Below are 23,892 nucleotides of genomic sequence, written 5' to 3'. Positions count from 1 at the left end.
CTAATTATATCTTCAGGGTTGCTGGGAACACGCCAGAGCCAAGTTGTTACTGGGGAATTGTGATTTTTAGCAGCCCAAACTCTGCCAACCTGAATGTGGAGCACGATGAGATCAGCAAGACCCTCCCTGCCTGCCTATTATTCTGATTTAAGCCTGAAGGGGGGGGAAAGGATGAGAGCTTAGGTTTCATCTCTCCTGGGAATTCGCAGTCCTGGAGCCCTCAGCTGCTGCAGGTAGATGTGGAGGTGTCTCTGTTCAGGGCAGCAGATGGGTGGTTGTGAAAGGAAGTGCAGAATTTCTCTCTCTGCTGGTTTTTGTGTGTGCAGGGGTGTCAGAGGTTTGAACACTCAGCTCGTCTCTTTTGTTTCACTGTGCACAGTGTGAGGAGGGTCACTGAGGGGGAAGGAAAGCCCAGTTTGTGCTCCTGTCCGAGGGGGTTTGTGCTCCTGTCCGAGGGGGTTTGTGCTCCTGTCCGAGGGGGTTTGTGCTCCTGTCCGAGGGGGTTTGTGCTCCTGTCCGAGGGGGTTTGTGCTCCTGTCTAAGGGGGTTTGTGCTCCTGTCCGAGGGGGTTTGTGCTCCTGTCCAAGGGACTGTGTGATGTTCTCTCCGTGGCCCTGTTTCTGAATGAAGACATTACATGGCCCTGTTTTCATTAATGCCTCTTTCTCAGGGATGTTTTGGGTGGGTTTGGATGCCTGTGTGGAATTTGGGGTTTGAACACATTCTTCCACCCTGACAGCTGCTTTTTTGGATACATCAGTAACAGATCTTCTGGTGTCTTGGGAATTGTTCTGTAAGAAGTTGGATGTGAGTGAAGGGTTTGGATATTACTGTTAGGGATCAGATTTCTCTGGTTCCTTACACACTTGGCTCAGTGCATTCAGAACTGGCGTCTCACAAACACTGTATTCCATGTCCAACTGCAGTGAGATGAATTTAGAAAAAAAACTCCCATTTAAAAAAAAAAGCCCCTCTTATCTGAGAAGTTGAACCCTTCACAGCACAGCCCTCCAAGACACACATTCCCTTGTAAACCAAAGCAAAAATCTCATTTAATGCATGATTTGCTAACGGTGTTGGTTAATAGTAAGCATTTGTAAGTTCCTTTTTTTTTTTGTCAGGCTTTTTAGTGTTAAGAACATCTTAGCAACTGTAATAAGCCAGGACTGTGCATATGGGAAGGGATGCAAGGAACACAGATTACATCACCTGGCAAGAGTTCTGCTTTGTTCTGCATTCATCTCTGACCAGTTGTGAGCTAAACAGCATGTTCACAGCTTTGTCCTTGGGTTGGCAATCTTGGGTTTTGCCTCAGTGAGTATTTCAGGCTGCTTTAAAACCAGTCCTTACTACTGGGAGCAGCTCTGCCTTCCCTGACCTGCTTTGCTGTCCTCACACTTACTGGTAAAGCGTCTCGGTGGCTGTTGGATGAATCAGGTGTGGGGACTGATCTGAGTAGGGGAAAAAGTCGTTTAATGCAGCACTTCTGCTTTTGAGTCAGCTGGGCTCTGAATGAATCTGTGCAGCAGCTGAGGGAGGCAGGGAGGGCAGCTCTGCCCTGGCCCCAGCGTGTGCTGGGGTGGTTGAAGGTGTTGGCTGCCAGTCTGTGTGCAGGGGAATGCTGGGGTTTATCTGATTGGAGCTGTCCCTGGCAGGGAATCCCACTCCAGTGTCTGCTCAGGGATTCCGTGGCTGCAGGGTGAGCCCTCGGGTGCTGAGCACACAAATGTTTGTCTTTCTCTCTGTTTCTCATCTTTAAGTCGGTGAACTGATTCCATTCACCCACTGCCCACTGAGGGTGCTGCAGATGGAGGCCTCTTCAAACTGGGCATGTTTGTTGGTTTAAAGAAATTACTTCCAAGAAAACTCCATGTGGATGAGGATATTCTCCCTATAGTGTGTTAAATGTCCCTAGAACAGCTGCAGAGGTGTAGAAGGTGTGTAAGTGCTCTGGGTGCAGTCCTCTCTTTGGATTCCTTCTGTGTCCAAGTCTCCTCCTGAATTCAGTTTTATTAACGTGGGGACACAATCTAGAAGTTCTGAGGGATTAGTATTGATGTTTATCTATTAAAAACTGAAGCAGAAGCAGACATATCCAAATACAGTGCTGAACTGCATCCCTGCAAGTTTGGGAAACCATGTGTGATATTTTATGCTGCTGCAGAGTCCAAACCCCCGGGACTCCTCGTCCCGTTCTCAGGAGTCACTTGCCATGTGGGTGGGCACTGGTGGTCCAGGTTGGCTCTGGTCTTTCCTCACAGTCCATGGAATCAGACGCTCCAGAAGCTGGGTAGGGTAGAACTAACTTGGATGCAGCTCTGCTGATTTCTCTGTGCTTCTCTTGCCCCTGTTTCCTCCCTCTCCAACGGGCTGTTGGGGTGACGGCTCGGAGCGGGCAGGAAGCTGCAGGAGCTGCTGTGCTGCTGGGAACAGCTGAGCTCTGGGTTCTGCTGTGTGGATCAAGCTGTTGGGTGACATCCTTTGTTCAGCTGGGTTTTTCTGGTTTGGGTTTTTGTCATCTTCCTGTTCCATATTCTTGGTGACTTACCACGTGTTCCCAGTTGGTTATGACGTGAACATTCAGCGTATTTTTTTCCCAGGTTGCCTGTGCTGGCACCAATTTTTGGTGTTTCTTGATTGTTGTTATGTTCATTACAGTGTTTGACAAACTGTGCACCTTCCTTTTCCAAGCTGTAGCTGAGGCACACGTAGAACAGATGTAGATGTTTTGGAGGAGCACGTGTAAGTGCTTTCTCTTACAAGACTGTGTTATGTGTGAGGCATTCCAGCTCCACACAGCATCCTGCTGGGGAAAGAGAATTTATCCTTCCCTTTGCCTCTTCCTCCTGTGCTCCCGTGCCCTCTTTGTGCCAGGAGTGTGGCACATGGCTTTGCACCTCGCCCAGTCGGGACTGTCTGTCCTGATTTTCTTTTCCATAGTTCCCCAACCCTTTGGATGGCTGAGCATTCCCGTGTGAGTGCGGGAGCAGCAGTGCTGGCTGTGGGAAGCCTCCAGCAGGGATAATCCAGGACTGGCTGTGATTCCACTGCTGGTGGGGTCCTGGCAGGATGCAGGATACAGGATGGTTGTGCAGCTGAAGGTGCCTGGTGGTTTAGGGGTCTGCAAACAGTCAAACCAATCTCCCTGCTCTTCACTGTCCTCCAGAGTTTTCCCCTTCCCAGTGGAGGCTGGTTACTGTGTTCCTGTGTTCCTGGTGAGGCCCCTTGGGAGCAAAAAAGGCCCTGTGGGTTATCAGTGTTTGGGGAAATAGTCCTTGAGGCACAGTCACAGGAACCAGATCCCTGCCCTGCCAGGCATATCCATGGGATGAGGTGGGACTGTTTCAGAGGATGCATTTATAAGATCAGAGAAATACAAGTATGTTTTTTCTTGTGGTGTTGCTCTGATGAATGTCATCTTCAGCCCCTCCAGTTAACCAGCAAGTACCAGCCTACTGCCAGTTATTGGGGGGGAGAAAAGTGCATTTTAGAGTTCAAACTTATAAATGAACTGAGTTTGTGGACTGGAAAAGGGAAATCCTTCTGTTTGTGCTGTGGGGATTGGGTTCTAGAGGAGGGGTTGAATGTCTTTGTGCAGATGATGAGTATGGGAGGAATAAATGCTCTGCAAGTCTTTGGTTTTCTTTAGGACTAAAAATCCAATCCCACAGCTGGTGTTCCCTTCTCCCTGGCAATATCTCCTCCTGTCAGAGGTGTGGATGCTGCAGTGGGGTTTGTGCAGCTCTGACCAGCTGGTGCTTCCTGCAGGGCCACTCCAGAGCCCGGCTCCCGAGCAGCCAGGGCAAGGTGTGAACGCTGGAAATGAGGCAGTGCAGGGAATAACAGCACTGGGAATGTGGAAACACAGCTTGGAGAGCAGAGTACAAGCCCAGTGTGAGCCCAGTGTGCACACACCACTTATTGTGAGAGCAGCTCCAGCCAGACTGCGCTGGGGCGTTCCCAGCGTGTCCCGGGCAGCAGAGGGGGGAGAGAAAGGAGGAGGCAGCACCAGTCACAGGGCAAACTGGGAGGGGAGGACAGTCACAGATCCATGGAATATCCTGAGCTGGAAGGGACCCACAGGGATCATCCAGTCCAGCTCCTGGCCCTGCCCAGACACCCCAACAATCCCCCCTGTCCCTGAGAGTGTTGTCCAAACACTCCCTGAGCTCTGCAGCCTTGGGGCCGTGACCAAACCCCGGGGAGCCTGTTCAGTGCCCAGAGAAAACCTCTCCCGACTCCCTGGGTTCCAAATCTGTACCATCCCAACGGGAAAGGGTTTCACCTTCTTCCGGGAGCCACTTGTTTTCTCTGCTTGGGGCTTTCAAGGGGCCGGTTTTTGGGCTGACACTGAGCTCACACCACCGTGGGAGGACACGTGGGGAACGAGCCTCTGTTTGTTTGGTTGCTCCCTTTCTAATTTGTAACCTTACAATAAGATAACAAAATGAATGAATCTGCTGGAAACGAGACAAGTTGTGGTGAAAAACCTAAATGCAGCCAGGTTTCTTCTGTACTGTCTCTACTGTTTTTTTCCTTGAAGGGGAATAAAGGAAAATATGGTGTAGAAGGAGTTAAGAGAACAATAACAACAATAATAATAATAGAAGAGCTGACTTAAGTTAGATTAATTAAATTTAAATAAAAATAATATTCATTTATAATAATATAAAATAATATATAATATAATAATAAATACAACAGTTATATATAACTAATTATAAATAATATATTTCTATGTATTTAACATATTAATATATAATTACGTGAACATATTAGTTCTATAATAATTAAATGTGTTATGCATAATACAAACATTTTTATTAATAATTAATAAGTCTAATATAAGTAATGATCCATTATTAATGATCAATATAAATAATTAGTAATTGCTTATATTAACATATCATTACTGCAATAATAGAATTAATTATATTAACATATTATTATTACAATGATAGAATTAATTATATTAATATGTTATTATTACAATAATATGATTAATTATATTAATATGTTATTATTACAATGATAGAATTAATTATATTAATATGTTATTACTATATAATGCTATGTACTGTTAATATATATTATATATTACTAGTACATTAATATTTTATATATTATTAGCCTATTGATATATTATATATAACATGTAATGCATATTATATAGTATAATTAATATAATAATTGCATACAATATGCTAATAATGATAGAAAATAAATATAAACCACATAATAGTCTAAAATATATATAATAAATGAAAATAAATTAAAATTAATAAGAATTAACCAATGCAAACAAAGCAAATAATAACAAAATTTTGAAATAAAGCGATTTTTTTTCTCCTTTTCTCCCCCCCCCAGGCTGAACTGACGGGCATCAAATGGCGTAGGTACAACTTTGAAGGCCACGGGGACTGTGGCCCCATCATCTCAGCGCCGGCCCAGGATGATCCCATCCTGCTCAGCTTCATCCGCTGCCTGCAGGCCAACCTGCTGTGCGTGTGGCGCCGCGACGTCAAACCCGACTGCAAGGAGCTCTGGATATTCTGGTGGGGGGACGAGCCCAACCTGGTGGACGTCATCCATCGAGAGCTGCACAGTGAGTCGCCCTCGCCTCAGTTTTGGGTTCCTCCAGTCCAAAGGGAACTTGTCGTTGAGGCTTTGACTTGTGCTTTTGTCACAGTCTGTGGTTTAAGAGCTCTGGGGAGGGGGGGAAATGGTGTGAGTTTGAACTTTGCTGCTGCCGGTGATGTGCAGAGAAAATGCAAAAAGCTGAACTTGCCAGGAGGGCACAGCCTTGAGGTGCACCAGGGGAGGTTCAGGTTGGACATCGGGAAGTTCTTCCCAGAGAGAGTGATCGGACACTGGAAGGGGCTGCCCAGGAGGGGGTGGAGTCCCCGTCCCTGGGGGTGTTTAGGGACACTCTGGATGTGGCATCAGTGCCATGGGCTGGGTGACACGGCGGGGTTGGGTCACAGGGTGGACTCGATGATCTCAGAGGGCTTTTCCAGCCTGGTTGATCCCGGGATTCTGTGACCTGTAGTCAACATCATGGCTTAGATTTTTGTGAGACCTCAGGTGCACTGTAAAAATAGAATAAATCCTAGTTCCAAGGGTAATAATGATGATAATAAACCCCCCCAACTCTGGCATAAGGTAAGAGTTGATGGAATAAGCCACCTATAGAGAGAGTCAGGTGAACTCCAAGGCCCCCCAGGTAAATCTGCAAGGTCAGAACTGCCCACCTTGGTCATGTTGCAAAATTTGGGTGTAAACTGGGGAAAATTACAACAAGTGAGAGAGTATTACAAGGCAGGAAGGGGCAAGCAGGTCAAAGTGCCAATGATAAGTTTATGTGATTAAAAGCTTTATGCAATGGGGATTGTCCTTAGTGTCTCCAGAATTTGTAGCCTTAAAATGATCACAACTTTATCTGTTGTGATCCTTTTTGGATTGACTATGTCCAGTGTATATGAATTTCTTTTCAGCATTGTATTGTTGCTATGACAAAACCTAGTTTGTCTGAAATGTTTGGCTGAAAACATACAAGGGGTTTTATTAAGCTGTATGAGTTTTACCTCTCTTTTCACCTCATGTCTTAGATGAAACAACTAAAGTTCACCAATTCTGGACTAATAATAGGAATTAAAAGTAAACCCAAATTAATTATAAGGATCAGGTCCTGGTTTCTTGCAATAAATTTTGACCCTGGTGGCCTTTAGGCCTTCTGGTGACTTGGTGATAAAATTTGTCTCAAGTACGTGGAATATTGTATTTGTCAGGTGTGCTCTGGTTGTGCCTTGTCTCCCCACCTCCACTGTTTGCTCCTGGGTTATCATATATCATTTTTTTCACTCATGGCTTTGTTCTGAGCACCGTTGCAAACTCCAGCCTGTGAGTGGGACTGTTTCTTTGGCAGCAGAGCCTGTGAAATCACAGACAGGAGCCCTGAGTGTCTCTGGGTGTGTTCCAGGCAGGTAGCTCGGGATCATGTATAATTGAGGAGATGGCTCTCAAGTGCTGCACTGAGCCATTCCACTGGCATTAATTTTTTATCAGGCACCTGTTTGGAATGAAGGAATGGGTAATATTTCTACTTACCCCGCAAAGCTTCAATAATATATGCCTTTCTCTTTGTGAAATGTAGTTAATTTAATATTTCAAATGCAGTATATGGGACTTAAGTGTCATTTTATTTGAGGGGAGTTGCAGGCGGTGGCTTCTGTGTCTGTCGTAAATTGATGTAGCTTGTTTAGATCTGACATCTTGGTTGCAACAACATAATCCTTCTTCCAGTGGCAGTGGTATGGAAAAGCATTTAAGTGTATGGAGAGGCTGAGTGCAGAGTAGTGGGGCAGAGCACAGCAAGCAGAGAACGGGGTCACTGTGGCACGTTTTTTGCCCAGTCCAAAATTTCACAGAATCACGGAATTAAGGTTGGAAAAACATCATTGAGTCCAACCTGTGACTGATCCCTGAGTGCCACGTCCAGTCCTTCCTTGGACACCTCCAGGGATGGGGACTCCCCCACCTCCCTGGGCAGCCCCTCCTGGTGTTTAACAGCCCCTTCTGTGAGGAAATTCCTCCTGATGTCCAACCTGACCCTCCCCTGGCACAGCTGGAGGCCGTTCCCTCTCCTCCTGTCCCTTGTTCCCTGGGAGCAGAGCCCGACGCCCCCCGGCTCCCCCCTCCTGTCAGGGACTTGCAGAGCCAGAAGGTCCCCCCTGAGCCTCCTTTTCTCCAGGCTGAGCCCCCCCAGCTCCCTCAACCCCTCCTGCTGCTTCAGCCCCTTCCCAGCTCCGTTCCCTTCCCTGCACACGCTCCAGCCCCTCCATGTCCTTGTGATGGGCCCAGAACTGGGCACGGAGCTGGAGGTGCTGGAGCCTCCAGTGCAGTGACTTTCAAGTGGAATTAAATCTGAGATGTGGCTGCCAGAGCTCTGTTTTCTATCGTGCCAACAGCAGCAGCATCACAGTGATAAAGCAGGGGGAGCAGAGTGTGTGACAGCACTGCAGCCACAGGGCTGGGGAGGGGCTGCCCCGCTACAGCAGCACTGAGGGACCCTCATTCCAGTGCCCTCTCCCATTAAAAATGCCTGGAAAACAAAGATTCTGCAGGGGGATGTGAGGAGGCACAAAGCTGAGTTTGGAGGTGGCAAAAGGAGGACCTTGTGTGACTCATTCAGGGGAATGAAGTAGGTGGTGACTGAAAGGAGGGGAAATCTGCTCCTGCTCTCAGGCCCTGCAAGAATTTGGGAAATCATCTCCTTTTCTACTCCTTTCCACTGCAGGCTCTGGAATTCTCTTGTAATGTGTGTAAATCATACTTGTTCTGTATTAAAAGCACATTGAAAGGCTTGTAGTGACTTATCAGATAATAGCTCCAAGTGATGTAAATTGTGTAAGTGCTACACGTTTTACTGCTGATAGTGCTGTCGTGCTCTTTTCAGTGCATTTTTAGAGTTCAAACCATCAGTATTGACAACATATTGAACATCAAATTCTGCCAGAACGAGGCATTTATGTCCATTGATTCCCTGGACAAAGGACACTGTTTGTGTTCACTGCTTCGTGCAAGGTAGAAGGAATAAGGTTATTTTGCTTTTATGGTATAAACAGACCACAATACTGAAATATTTGATAGTTGGAATTAGTTTCCTGGAAATATATAAAGGACTTTTCCATCTAAACAGAAAACAAGGAGGTTACTGAAGCAGTTTCTGTGCCTGTCAGCGGGGCTGTGGTGACATGGGGCTGGTTTTGGGATAACCTGGTCAGGGAATGAGCTGCTTTGGCTTCAAACGTTGTTCCTCAGGCTGGGCTGTCACTGGGACTCAGTTCCACGGCCAGAGCTTTGGTGGGGTGTTGGACTCACTTGTTTAGGAGCACAGGCCCCAGGAATCTGCTGCTGCAAATCCAAGTGGAAGAGTGGAGTCTGTCCAAAACATGAAGAGCTTCTGAGATGTCTCAACTTTAGGGAATAACAGCTGTTTGTAAGATCATGAACTCTCACCAAGAAGGAAGTTTTGGATTTCTCTTTTCCTGCCTAGGACTTGTGCTTGGAAAGGGAAATTTTCATGAGAGTAAGAAAAATTCAGTGATAAATTTAAATAATTTGACTTTAAATGTTTTATGTTTTAGTCATTCAAGTCTAAATTATAATAATTGATTTTTTTTTTTTGCATAACAGAGTCACTCAAATAATATTGTATGATATCTAGTGCTTTCAGTAAACAGATGAAGAGTCCAAACCGAGACTTTTCTTTCAGAAGCACTTTAAAAAGTTTTTTCATAATAACTCTCTGAATTGCTTTATCTTTACAACATTCAAGATTTGGTAAACAACAATCTGCCTTTAATAAAAGAATTTCAAATAGTCACGGGGAAAACAACTTAGTGGTTATAAACAGGAGGTACAAGGAGCAGTTGTTTATGTAGTAGCTTTCCAAAACTGTGTGGATAATTAAATGCTGTCACGGGAGATGAAATAAAAACAATGATTTGCAGAGCAGTTGTGGATCAGTTAAAGAGCTGGAGCAGCCAGGCAGCTGTGAACTGCAGAGGTGTCTCCTGCACACACTCCTACATTTGTTCCTTGGCAGTCTTGGTCTGGTTCTTATTGTGACGAGGTTTAAAATTTGAAGAGAGATTGGAGGTCTTTTTTTCTGTCCCGAGAGTGAGAAAAGCTGAGTGGGCACCGAGTGGGAGAAAGAATGGAGTGATTTTTATAAGCTTGAAAAAGTTGGGAGTGTCTTAGTTTGTGGCAGTTTTGTTTTCCCCAGGGGGGATGCTGTTCCCTGGTCCTGCTGCCTGGAGAGAAGGGGTGTTACAGCAACGGGACCTTTGCCCATAAACCTCTTTCCTTTGGTGAATCCCACAGAAGAAATGGGAGGAGGGGAGGTTGTGTCTCGCTGTTGTCTGACAGGAAAGTTTTGGTGGGCAAGTTGCAGAGCTCTCATTTGCATTTGGTGACCAAAATCCGTCTGGAGCAGCACAGAGAATTCCTACTCAGCTCTTGGGTTGTCCTTCTCCCACCCCTGCCCTGTGTTCCATGTTTTCCATGTGAATTAGGGGCAAGGGAGATCTGTTCCTTGCTTGCCCTATTTGCCTTTGCAAAGAGTTCTCTCCTCTGGCACTTTAAACCGCTCCAGCAGTTGGACTCTGATCCTCGTGGGTCCCTTCCAGCTTGGAATACTCTGGGATTCTTTTCCTGGTGGTTTTGTCTATAAACTTGTCATCTGCACATTGAGTTTGGGGGTATATCCAGCTTTGTCTGCTGTATCTATGGTACAGAATGTTGGAATTCTGGGGAATAATGCAGGGATTACGTTGGGCACCACTGCTGAGAGGGGAGTTTCGGTGACTCTGGAAAGGTGTCAGGGTGTGAGACAGGATCTTGAAAATGATAAGATTCCAGGTGTTTGATAATTCCTTAAATAAAACTGCAGCCTTCTATCAGCTTAGTAGCCTGTTTGCCTGAAATCACTGATTCTGGAAGGTATTTGGGATTTCCATCTGGAAATCCACTTGGATTTGCAGCATCTGCACTTGATCCATTAATTGCCGGAGCTGCTTCCCCCCCGAAAAAGATATTAATGCACTTCCTGCTGTACTGCCTGTAGAACACGAGGATTTTGATGGAAACCCTTCTGAAGAACAGATTATCTTGAATCAATTAGGGAAACCTTTTCCTGAAAGATTGCTGTCCATGATCCTCACAGCCTGGCGGGTTTAAAAACGCCGTCGGAATTTGAGCTGGGACAGGAAAGACGTGGAGCTTCGGCTCGTTCCTGTTTATGAATTCTTGGCATATCAGGCTGCCCCAGTCAATCCACATGTGCTGATAAAAGGGAAGAGGGAAAAATGTTGGCTGTGGGAAGGATCCACGTTACCCCACGTGCCTGGGACTCTTTTCTGCTGTTGTTTCTCTACCTGAAAATCACCGACGGGTAAATTTTCACCTCCCAGCTCTGTTTTCAAGGATGTTTCCTGAGGGGAATAACTTGCCCCAAACCTCAATTTAGGGATTTTTTGTTACCACTAGGAAGGATTCTGGATGCTCACTTAATAACTGCTGGATTTCAAAGTTTAATTTATCAGTCAAGCCACCTAAATTAAGTAAATGGTTAACCTGTAAATGTTCACTAGTTGGTGTTTTTCAGTATTTATTAGGGATTAAAAGAAAAATAGTGGAAAACTTGATAGTTTCTGCTAACGTAAAGGATAATAAAGGAGTGAAAAATCTACTTTCTATTTCAGTTTAAGAGTCTATTTAAGGTTCTTTCAAGGTGCTGTTTTATTTCTGCAGCTGTGAGGAGCTGGGAGCTCTGTCAGGAATCACAGAGCATGTTCTAAGCTGCTTTGTAGTGAGATATGTTAATTATTGAATGAGAAGACGTTCCTGTCTGTTGAAACATGTTTTTAAGTGTGTGAAGCAATGCATGAAATGAAGAATAAGCCCCCTTTCCTGTCAAATGAATAGGACAGAACTCCATAAACCCCATAACCATTGTGGTGCCCGGTGTCACGGAGAACGGGAGCAGCCAATGTATGGAAAAGCAGTTTAGGCACAAGGAATCAAAGGAATCTCCCAGGAGCTGAAATGCAAGTATTTTTGAAGGCTTTCAGTTGGAAAAGCAGCTCTGAATATCAAGCAGCTGAGCACCACTTATTAATAATTTGAAGTGAAATCTGAAAATGGTTAATTGCCGGTTCTCCAGCGCGGAGTGGAATTAACAAGTAGGTTCAGATGACACGAGACTTTATTGGAATATTAAGTTACTGAAAAAGCCTTGTTTCTGGCTTGATTATTTTCAATAAGACAAGTCATTTGCATTTTCTTAATTGCCTGGCAGAGATTATTCCCAAAGACACGCCAACAAAGTTAAACTTTTCCATCCTGCGGGCCGGAGGATGGGATTGAAAAGTGAATTCATCCTCTCTCAGCTGGCAGAATTGGGCCGTGACCCTTCGATCTGACACTGTTAATTGGTGGCCAGTGATTGCCAGTCGAAGTTCAGCTTAGACAAAATAAACTTTTTTCTTTTAAGGAGGCATATTAAATGAGGTTATTATGCCATCATTTGGGATTAAGGAATTGCTTCATGGGAAAATGCCAACTCCTTTTATACATGCGGGGTTGACAAGAGCCTTATTGTGTCTGGGCGAGATGTCTTCATTTTGTTTTGGTTTTCTTTTAAAAATAAGTGTTCTTCCCACCGCTCCAGCTTCTCCTGCTGCTTTAAAGTTGGTTTATGGTTGCAGACAACAAAGGCAGGAGTTGTTTATTGCAAGGAATCAAGGCTGAGCGTCCCCTTTGGAATTCTGCTGCGCTTACCTTTTCCTGAGCTCTGCTTTGCCTCGGTGGTTTTCTCTCCACAGGAACAGTGAATCTCAGTGTTCAGGGTAGGATCAAATGAGGATGTGTGGCATTCAGGAATTCATTACCAATTCTGGTCAGAAATGGACTTCCCTGATCCCTGGGGGTCCCTCCCAACTCAGGATGTTCCATGGACCATTCCCACGTGCTGCATCTCCCCCTTTCTACAATCTAAGGCTAAAACGTCACCAAAAAATCTGACCTCTGCCAAAGGGCCCTGTGTAAAATAGCCTGACACTTTCTAATATTTTATTCTATTTGTATCACTCCAGAATTAACATTTTAATTTTTTTCCTATCTGGGAATTTGGAGTTTTTACAGTTAATTGCAGCAAATTACCTTCTGAAAGCAGACAAAAGGCAAAGCCAAGGAATTCTCAGCTGAATCCCATCTTTCTGCTTTGCAAATATAAGCTCAGCTCAGTTGAAATAGTTGAAATTTGGAGTAATTAATCTTTAGGTTTTCTTGGCCACACAATAGTTATTGTTTCTTCCCTCGTGCTTTTGTGGGAAAATGGGTTGGCATTCCTTGGGCAGCAGGAACAGCTGCCTTGTGTAGGGAGCAGCTCATGGTCCTTTGGCAGAAATATTCCAGCCAGGCCAGGATATCACAGCAAATCCAGGATATTGAAGGTGGGATGGAGCTGGTGCTACAAAAGTATTGCCTGGAAAGTGCTGGAAATCCCCAGCAAGATTCCAAACAGCTCAACTCCCTCCCCAGAACAGCAGAGTGAGGTGTCACTAATGAATCAGAGAGAACCATTGTCCAAAATGTGCTAGGGATTAGCTGGAGTGCTGAGAACAGACCCGAGTCCAACTTGTGAATGTAAATAAAATTGATGTGTTACCACAGGCAACTCGGTGAACCACGTAATTAGGGGGGTTTTTTCCATGAAAAATGAGACGTTATGGTGCAGCTGCAGCAAAGCAGTATGGAAAGGATTTATATTCCAGTTATATGAAAATTAAACAATCATTAAAAGGTTGTATTTTTAAAAGTGCTGCTGGGGGGGGAAAAATCCAATCAGAAGAATTTCTTTTTCAGCAATGTGTTGGGCAATATCAGCCCCAGTAGTTGATGGTTTTTTTGCTTCAGGGGATCTCTTTTTTTTTTTTTTCCCAGTGAAATGAACTCACTTAAGTGCACCAAGTAAATCTGAGTTAGCTTGAAGTGAAATCTGCATTAATAGAGCTCATTACTGATGTTTGTATTTGCACGTTCTGAGTAATTCCAAGAACACAGGGTGACTTCCACCGGTGAATTTAGACTGGAAAAATAATAGTAATGATAAAATTGTGTACAGTTGCTTTTTGGTAAGGCAGTTTTTAGAATAACTAATGAACTTTTAGTGACAAACATGGTTCTGGATTGCAAACAGAAAACACGGGAACATGACTCTGCTGACGTTAACACATCATTTCTCTTTACAGAGAGATGTTTTCCATTACGTAAAAGCTACTTTTTTTGTTATAAAGTTCCTATTAAAGGTTATAAATCTCAGTACAGAATTCTTTTATACCCCAGTTCTGGGACTGTTTTCATTTTAAGTGGATTTAGTTATCCACCTGCACTTACTTATCCAAGGATTTGACAGGAATCTGTAAGACAAGTACCTTGGATACCTGGAAATGTGTCCATGTGGCAGTTTTGGGATCTGCTCTGTGGCTCAGGGTGTGGGTGACCAGCCATGAAATCCGAGAGCAGCGGTGCCTGGGGAAGGGAGCTTTGGAAACCTGGAGTCTGTTCCTAAGGATTGTTGAATCCACCGGTGCTGAGGCTGGAATGGGTCCTTTCCAAAGCAGCCTGTTGTAAATATGGAAACAAAACCACTGGATTAAGAGGAGGAGCAAGTGGAAAACAGCTGAGCTGTAAGACATGGTTAAGGCTGAGGAGGAATTCTTACCTTTGCTCTTTGCCCCTGGGAACTGGGGGTTTCAATTGGAGAAGAAAAGGGAGGAGTTCTGCAGCTGGTTAAATATTAAATATTTACTTATTATAATTAATTATTAAGTATTAGTCCCTTGGTTAAAAAACCCAGACAAGTGCGTGGTGCAGTCACTCATATAACGACAACTGGAACTTGGAGTGAAATGGTGTAAAATTGATGTTTCAGGAGTTAAATGAGGAGTTGGAAGGGAAAGCACACGCTAAAGGCACGGTGCTGAAATGCTGTTGCCTTCTGGTTGACGTAGAGCACCCTGGAGTGTCCCCCCTGAGCTGGGCAGTGCCAGCACTGCTGTCCAACAGTGCTGGGGAAGAACATGGGCTGTGGTGCTTTAATCACAGCCCATGGGGTTAATCACACCCTGGGGTGTCCCCCCGAGCTGGGCAGTGCCAGCACTGCTGGGGACAGAACACAGGCTGTGCTGCTGCCTTTAATCACACCCTGGAGTGTCTCCCCTGAGCTGGGCAGTGCCAGCACTGCTGTCCCACAGTGCTGGGGGCAGAACGTTGCCTGTGCTGCTGCCTTTAATCACTCACCTACCCTGCAATGGTCCCTGTGCTGTCCCAGCTCAGCCTGGCCTGAGCCAAGGCCCAGTTTCAGTTTCTATTCCAGGCTGAGCTCCCAGCCCTCAGCTCCCTCTCTCCTGCCTTCTCCCAGCTGGAATTGTGCCCTGGCACAGTCACTCGGGTGTTCCCTCAGTGCCCCTGAGAACAGCCCTTCCCGCTCAACCTTCCCAGCCCTGAGCCCTGTTCTCCTCCAGGACACTTTGCCAGTCTTTGCACCAAATCTCAGGGTGTTTGGAGCAGTCAGGGAGCCAGAGGGGTCGAGGTGAAGTGTTCAGGTTTGTGTCATGAATCCCTGGGCGGGTTGGACAGATCACCAGGCAGAGTTAGCACCTCGTTCCTGGAGAAAGGGAAGTGTGAAGTTCCTATCTTAAGGTGTGGGTGTTGATAAACTTGGCCTCAGAAGGTGGCAGTTTCTAAGCAGGACCGCAGGGAACAAACACCAGCTTTTCAATAAAGCCTTTCTGGAGCTCTGCTTGTTCCATGACATTGTAGTTGCTCTGTCTCTTCTGGAACACAAATAATGTAATGCCTTTTGCACCGAGGGAAACAGCCAGTCGTAGGTGATGAAGATATAATTGTGCAGTGGTTCTTTTCTTTGGATGGCTGTAAGAATTTCATACAGCTCCCTAAAGAGATGGGAAAAATCCTGCTCTTTCCAGTGGTGTTCCTGAATGTGCCTGGGAATTCTGCCACTTCAAAAGGCATCAAGAGGAATGTATGTTTGGCAGAAGCTCTATAGGTTTGTTCTAAGGTGCAACTGGCTTATTGAAAGGTGATATTTTATGTTTATTTGGTATTAGCATTAGATTTTTAATAACTTAAAGATAACTTAAGGGTTCTGTTGCTGTCCTTGACAGCCCTCAGCTGGGAGTCCAATCTGGATTTTCTATACAAAGCAAAGTGAGATTTTCATTGCTCCAACATACTAAGATATCTTAAATATTCCACTAAAAAGAACCCCTGTCCCAGATGGATGTGGGATTATTGCTCAGTCCCTCTCTGCCTTTTCCTAAACTAACCCAGACCATAGTAAGCATTATTTTATTACTATTTCTTTTGCTGTAAACCACAGTTAAGGCCTGGAAAGTGTGAAGGGAAAATGTGAGACTGTCACTGCTTAGTTTCAAAAATGAAGCCGGAATTCCTAATCCCTCCAGTTTTGGGATATGGGTTCCTTCCTGCCTGGCCTTGTCCTGGAAGGTTCCCAGTGATCCCACAAAGTGTAATCAGTGAGCAAACATGACTCAGCTGGTGTAGGGTGGCTGAGTAGGGTCCCTGTTTGGGGCACTGCTCAAATTTATTGTGTGTTAACAATGGGACCAAAAGATCCTGGTGCTTAAAGAAACATTAAATATATGTATATGTATAAAAAACCCCATCACTGTCTTGGAGAAAGTAACGTTTGAATTTAATGGGAATTTCCATGAGTTCAGTTTTCAGTTCTCCAGCGAGGTTTTACAATTATTTTACACATTGATTTATTTCCCGGTAGTAAAACTCCCAGCAAACCTGTGTTACACATCCTCTGGGAAGATGTTTGTTTGCTTTACCCTCCCCTCTTCGAGAACCCGGTGCAGTTTACATTTTGTCTGTTAACATAACACACCGAATAGGAGTTTCTGTGAGCTTCTGAAACTCAAAACTGGCCAAAATATGCCGTGTTCAAAGAAAAAAACAACCCCAAATTACCGTTTGCCGTCTCTCAGTCTTCCTGCTTGTCATCCCCAAATGCTGGAAGAAGCAACTGACTTTTGATTTTCCGTATTTTCTTGTGAATTTACTTGTTTGGTTTCATTGGTATGTTGTCACTTGGATTCCTCGTGGCTTGGGAAAGCTGTGGCAGCTCTCCCTCATTCCCAATCCCACTCTCTGGAGCGGTTGGGAGATGCCAGAGCTGAGGCAGCCGAAACCCCCGGGGCTGGGAAGGAGCTGAGAAGGCTCCAGTGATTCATTACTGGGAGTTCAGAACCTTCCCCTGCTCAAACTGCTGAGCTGGGGAGTTCTGGGCCCTCGTTTGTCTCTGTTTTAATGGGATTAAGTAATTATGTGTGCATTTTCTTTCAACCAACCAGCCTGATAAAAGCAGCAAAACCAAAGAGCCCATAAATCGTCGGCTCCTCTGTTCCAGCAAAAGTGCTTTGATGGCACTGCACTTTTAACGTCTTGCTGCATATTTTTAGCTGCTCTGCTGGGGTGAGGAGGACTAGAGGAGTAGTTTATGCAACTAATGGGCTGAGGGTCTCCTCTTGGGAACGTGGCTGGGGGAAAGTGGCTCTCAGCTCCAGGATGGAGCTTTAAGGGAGCAATCCTGCCCTGGAGAGCAGAGATAACACTCTATGACCTCAGGCGGTGTCACAAGTGACTCCTGTTCTCCCTAGAAGTGCAATAGCTGTTCATTGGAACTAATCACATTTGGTATTGATACTTTGGCTGTCTCTGTCATAGTTTCTAATGCAAATTTTGCTGCTTTTTTTTTTTTTGCAAAACTCTCTGCCTGTGTCCTGCAGCTGTGAAGATGCTCACTGGTTATTTGTCAGCTTGATATCCATCTGATCTTTCAAGTGTGAACTGCTTGTCTTGTATCCTGGAATATGCCAAGGGGAGCATTTGTGTTTAATGAATTCATCAGGTGTTTGGGGTATGATACCATCAACCCACTGCATTCTCTTCAGAACTTCATTCTTTCTCTATGGCTGTCTGTGCACTCAGTTTTATCTTTACTATTAATTCAAATTAAGTCTTGGTTCGAGAGTCTCTGTAATCACTTTAATGAAGTGGCTGTGCTTGCCTGCTGCTTCTTGTTTATTTTAAATATTGGTCTGAGGAAGTAGAGGCTTTAATGTATTTAAAATGATAGCCAGCAGTAACTATGCAATAGTCCTCTGTTAATTCAGCTTTAAGGGCTCTGCATAGAAAATGACTTTTCTACTGTTGTGCTGTCTCATAATTTCGTGGGAGAACAAACTTCTGTTGATTTTCTGTTAGTCCATCTGTGTCAGAGGGAAAGGTTTTCATTCCTCTTCTGCCTTGAAGTTGTGTTGTCAGCAGATCCACTTCTGTCCTGGACTTTTCCACGTTACAGTTTGTGAATTTTTGGAGTTGTGGCTGTTTAATCCCAGGTATCCATTTAAAGGAACCTGTCAGGATGAATAATGAATGACTGTGTCCTAAAAATGATGTTTCTTGTTATCTGTACAGTTTGCCAGAGGCTTTCTCTGGTTGCTGGGATCAGCACTGCACGTGTTGGATTGGGAACAGTGACCTGTAGGACCTGTGATAGACATGGACAGTTCCCCAGTGCCTGTGGAAGGCAGTTCCCACTCCAGGCCACTCACACCTGGAATTGTTTGTGTCCTGGTTTCTAATGGAGTGCACAAGTTGTAGTGGAATGTTGGACTCTCAAATCCTTGTGCTCCCTCTCCTCTGGCTGTTCCCAGTGCTGTGCAAACCACACCAGTGGCTGCTCTGGCTTTGGGGTTTGTGACCAGGAACCCGGAGGTGCCTCAGCATTTCCCCCCTGGCCACCCAGCCCAAGTTTCCTCAGCACTCAAGCTGTGCAGTTATCCAGGATGTGTCTCCAGGGTGTGGGACAGGAGGAGGGAGTTCTGGTCCAGGGTTGCTTTTCTGTGCTGGGATAAACAAGGAGGCAACGAAATGATAAATGAAAGTTAAACCTGGTTTTGGCTCCACCTCCTCTCTGTGTTCTGGGGAAGCTGGGAAAAGCAGAGGTGTTGTGGAAATGCTTAAAAGCAGGAGATATTCATTTTGCTCTTTTGTTGCTCACACTACTCCCAGCTAAGTCTTCTTGCTAATCCTCATGTGATTAAGAGTGTTGGATGGTGACACAAAGAACTCTACAAAGTAATGCTTAAGGACATCCCGCTGTGTGCATTTGATGCCACATCTGGGATGAGATTATAAATAAATAAATGAAAAGAAAAAAGGAACAAAAGGAAAAATACAACCCTGAAATCCCCCCAACTGTAACTTTTTAAAAGCCTTTGATTACACAGCGCTTGAAGAAAATGGAAGGAGTTAAGATATTTTGTATAAATATATTAGAAAAGAATACAGAGTGCATTTGGAGTACAAAGACTCCTCGAGGTTGGCTGGCTGTGATTGTTGTCAGTGTGTACAAAACACACAGTCAGCCTGGCCTCAGCCTGTCACTGGGACATGCTGAGCATTTGCAGATGTAGATCCCCATCAGATGTGAGAAATGTGACATTTTGGAACCAAATAAACCCCTACAGAAAGTGGGGGTTCACAGAACTTTATGCCATCTTGCCCTAACTTTGGCTGGGGCTTCTGCTCGGGGTAAAGGGAGTTCTCAAAAATGTGTGTGCTGGGAAAATGGGGCTCTTTATACAGTGGTACTTTATTTGATGGGAGCTTTGCAGAGAATTAGCTGTGCTGTGCAGTGCCCACGAGGGTGAGGCACAAAAGGAGTGTCAGGCACGGCCGTCACAACCAAAAATGACATTATCAGATTTTTGTGAAGGTGGATCAGGTTTTTCAGAGGTGGTATTTCTGCCTGTGAAATAAAGGCAGTTCAGCAGGTCAGAGCAGTTGGGCTGAAGGTCCTGCAGCCCCACAATGTGTGAGATTCAGGGGGTGGTTTCAGCTGGAGCAGAAGCCCTCCCCAGGCACAGCTTGGAATTAGTTTAAACTCAATGAGTGACTCAGTTAGTTCAGGCCTTTGCTCCCGGGCTGGGGTCAGGGGGGTGTGGGTGTGGAGCAGAGGGCCTGGCTTTGTTGCTGCCAAAATAATCTGGTTTTCCCTTAGCAGAGCTGGCAGAGTGAGCAGAGAATTGGTGATCAGAGCTGCCCTGGGTTTATTTATTACTCTTAAATAACACTATGATGGTTTGGTTGGTCATTTGTCTGCAGTGGGTGCTTTGCACAGAGGGCTTTAGTCCCTGGTGGCTTCTGCCCTCAAGAGACAGAAGTCTGGTTGTGACTATATATATATATATGACAGGTAAAATATACATATATATATATATGACAGGTAAAATAATATATATATATATGACAGGTAAAATAAACATGTCCCACACATGCTCGCTGAGCTGCTTGTACCCCATGTTCCTCCCCACAGGGTCAGGAGGGGTGGTTGTGCAGGGGCCATATGGCTGGAAATTCCCTATAAAAGTTGGAATTCCTCACGTTCCAGCCCAGTTTTAAGGTTTGAAGAGGTTCAGCCGCCAGGGGTGTGTAGGTTTTTGCTGTGGATGCCCATTTCCTTCGTGATTCCAGCCTGGTTTTCTGCTCTGAACCACACTGTGGTTGTGGGAGGGAGTGCCTGTGGTGAAACTGTAACATAACCACCCTTCTCCCTTAAAATTCCTAAATGTTTTAACATTTCATCAATATTTTAAATATTTTTGTAAAAAATGGGCACCACTGCTGAATGCAAAGGGGCTTTTGGATGTTCCCTGGAGTAGAGATGGGAGAAGATAAGAAGCCTTTACTACTGACCAGAGTCAGTGTCCAGGAGGATTTAGCCTTGTGAGTAACGTGGTAATGGTTGGCTTTGTGTCCTTCTGGCTTCAAACTGAAACATCAGCTTCTGATTTACACAGCTGAAATCATTCTGCTGTTCTTACATCGATATTTATTTATTTTGATTGCATTCACCTTAATCTTTCCTTGTGTTTTTGAGAGGCAAAACGTTGTAACCGCTGGTGAGGAGGGTTTGGAAGTGCCACGGTGGGTCCTTTTTCTTTTTGAAAGAAACAGTTAACAGGGAAATGCCTCTGGAGTGCCGGGTTTCTGGCAAGCCCTGTTGGTACAGAGTGTACTGGGCTGGAAATGTTGCCGAGTTTGCACAAACTGTCTGATATAAAAAGCACGTTTTTGTTATAAACACTGCCTGCTTAACAGAGTTGTTGCTCTTACAGAACAGCTTTAAACGGGGACTGTTGCTTTTGAGTAATATTAAATATTTGTCTTCTGGTGAATGTTTTCATAGGAAAAAAAAAATCACTGCAGATAGCAAACAAACCATTCCTTTTATTATCCACTATAAGTGCACTTGAACTTCCTTGTTTTTATCTAGGCTGTTTCACTTGAATTTATATGTTTGGGGGGGGGTTTATTCTTCGCTTGAAGTAGTTTTGGGTTATTTTTTTTCCCCAAAAAATAAAGTATTTGTGCAGGTGTCTTCTGCTTTCAAAGTGGGCTTTGTTCTTTCTGAGCTTTGTCTTGTTGTTCTCCTGCTTTGTGCTGACACTTTGTGGCTGTTTCTGGGCTGTTTCAAGTGACAGGAGTCACAACAGCCACGGAAAATACCAACTAAAATAAACATTTTCAGGAAGTGTAAAGCAAGGGGGAGTGTGGAAACCTTGCAAACCCTCTACAAATGTTCCCTGGGAGTGGATTTATAGAACATACATAGATTAGGCTTGGAGATTTATTTGCTGTGGCTCCCTGCAATATTAAATGCTGTGAACACACAGGGTGTCTCTAAAAACTGTACTTTGTGAATGATCTGGGGGTATTAATTTATAACCAGCATCAACTGGTGTTTTTATTGTTCAGAGTGATTGGTGTGCTCTGAATTCCAGGCTCTGTCACCGTTCCTTACTTGATCCTGCAGTTTATATATCCCTTTTTTCCAGCTCTTTCTGAACTCAGCTGGGGAGGTGATGCATCTTTTTTTTTTATTTTTTTTTCCCCTTTTTGTGTAAGAAAGAACTGGATGGATAAACAACCACTTTGGAGCCAGGTTGTATTTTTTTGAATCCCAGCAGCTGGTTTACAGTCAGGGATGATAATGGCTGAGCTCTCTGTGCAGGTTTGTGGTGTTGGAAAAGGAGGACATCGTTAATTTGACTTATTTATCTCTTTAAAATAAAAATACTCATATTTTAGTTTGGCTTGTCACTTGTAATCCATCCTTATTATTTTACCAGATTTTTTTTTTGGTGGGGCTATAGATGGTCCAGGTAATTATCTGTGTTTGCTACATGTAATATGATGGATATCCTTATTTTCTTTGCACTGGTATTTTACTCATCCATTCCCATCTCATGGATTCACAGACTGGTTTGGCTTGGGAGGGACCTTAAAGCTCATCCAGTGCCACCCCTGCCACGGGCAGGGACATCTTCCGCTAGCCCAGGTTGCTCCAAGTTTATCCAGCCTGGCCTTGGACACTCCCAGGGATCCAGGGGCAGCCACAGCTTCTCTGGGAATTCCATCCCAGCCCCTCCCCACCCTCCCAGGGGAAGAATTCCTGCCCAATATCCCACCTAACCCTGCCCTCTGGCAGTTTAAAGCCATTCACTCCTTGTTTGATTGAGGTCATCCCTGAGTACCCACCTGGAAGAAAGTTTTTGGTGGGTCAAACCTGGAGAGGGAGCAGATTGGATTTTTTAGGCCCTGACCATGTTTACCCCCTCTGTAACAACAAGGAAAACCTAATTACTTAATGCTTAACAAACGAGTCAAAGCAAACCTTAATCCAGTCCTTTCCTTTTGAGCAAATTAAGGGGGCATGTCCTTATTTAAATATCTAACGAGATCCTGGAAAACTTGATTAAACCTGCTAAGGGAGACCTTGTGAAATGCAGGAGAGGTGAAGGAGGAATTACACTGCAACCGAGCAGAGAGAATTGTTTTTATCAGATAGCAGCTCTCAGTGGTGGAATATGTGATTATTTTTCTTTTCTTCTTCGCTTGTTTGGTTGGGGTTTTGTTTGGGTTTGTGTTTTTTTTTTTTCTTGTGAGAAAAGTCAGTCTCCTGCTGTCCACCCTGGGAATTGTGCTCGGGTGAGATGCTGTGCAGTCAAAGACTTCCAGAGTAAGGAAATAAAGAAAGGAACTTGTTTTCACTGATAATCAGTGCAGACATCAAGGGAAGAAAATATCAAAAGGAGACTTATTAGAGGTCAACAAATTTTGATTGGAAATGCAAGGTTTGGAAGTACAGGGCCAGACTGAAAGGAAATTGGAAAATTGTCCCTGGAAAACATGGCCTTTTTCACTTCACCTGCTGCATTTTGTGAGCCCCTGGATGTTGCTTTTACCAAAAAATTTGCTAAGATAATAAGAATGGATTAAAAGTGACAAACCAAACTAAAATGTGGGTATTTTTATTTGAAAGAGATAAATAAATCAAATTACCACGTTTGTCCTTCCACGCTCCCCCCGTGTAGGTTCCTGAGCTTATAAACCTGCTCTTGCCTTGTCACTGGGTAAATGATTAGCAAGGAACAAGAAATCCTCTGGAATGTTAATTGTAAAATCTAATTATTTCCTTTTGAAACGAACCTGAAGCCAAATTGTAGTGACTGTTACTGGGAGGGAAGAGACGTGGGAGTACAAACCACCTGAAGTTTAAAGGGGGTCTGGTGGTTTGGGCATAAAGGGGATTTCCACTGGCATTTCTGACGGCTTTGGGAGGAGACTCGAAACAGGGATTTTGTTTCAGAATATTCCAGAGCTTTATTGTGTTTTCCCAGAGTCCCAGAACCACTGAGGTGGGAAAAGACCTTGGAGATGGGGCTGTTCTGCAGCTTCTGACGGGATCAGGTTTGGGAGCTGCTGCATTTCTCCTCAGAAATAGTTTTAATTCCAATGTCTGAACTTTGGATCCAAAACCTCTGTTAGGAACACCGAAGGAAATTACATTTTGGATTCCTGAGTCTTCCTGACAGGATGTGTGTCAGTGCTCATTTGGTTGTGTGAGCAGAGGTGGTTTAGAACTTACATCTCTCAAGGCACCCAATTAAAAACCCAAACCACAGAGAGCTCCCAAAACCAGGAGCAAACACTAACGGGTCACACCTGGTTTTAAATTTGCAGCTCCTATCTTTTAATTTAATTTTTTAATTAAAATATCTTCGAATTTAACAGCCAAAGCAATGTAATTCCACCACTAACCATGTGTGTGACCATAAGAAATGACTCCCAGAAGAACCAAGGGAGACTCTAAAGTCAGCAATGAGGGTGAAAAAATAAAACTTTCCAGGAATGTGTTCTGTGGAGAAC

General features: G+C 44.5%; 1 protein-coding gene across 1 annotated transcript in view; it reads left to right on the top strand.

Annotated features, from left to right (window-relative positions):
- Positions 1 to 23,892, top strand: part of MED13L (mediator complex subunit 13 like) — a 174,489-nt gene that overhangs the window by 13,814 nt on the left and 136,783 nt on the right. Inside the window, exons 2-3 of the mRNA XM_017831317.1 lie at positions 5,368 to 5,605; positions 18,094 to 18,159. Of these exons, the coding sequence (XP_017686806.1) occupies positions 5,368 to 5,605; positions 18,094 to 18,159 (304 nt within the window). The remainder of the gene's footprint in view (positions 1 to 5,367; positions 5,606 to 18,093; positions 18,160 to 23,892) is intronic.

Source organism: Lepidothrix coronata, unplaced genomic scaffold (genome assembly GCF_001604755.1).
Source record: "Lepidothrix coronata isolate B3197 unplaced genomic scaffold, Lepidothrix_coronata-1.0 Scaffold189, whole genome shotgun sequence".
Lineage (NCBI taxonomy): Eukaryota > Metazoa > Chordata > Aves > Passeriformes > Pipridae > Lepidothrix > Lepidothrix coronata.
This window is presented reverse-complemented; position numbering and strand designations above follow the sequence as displayed.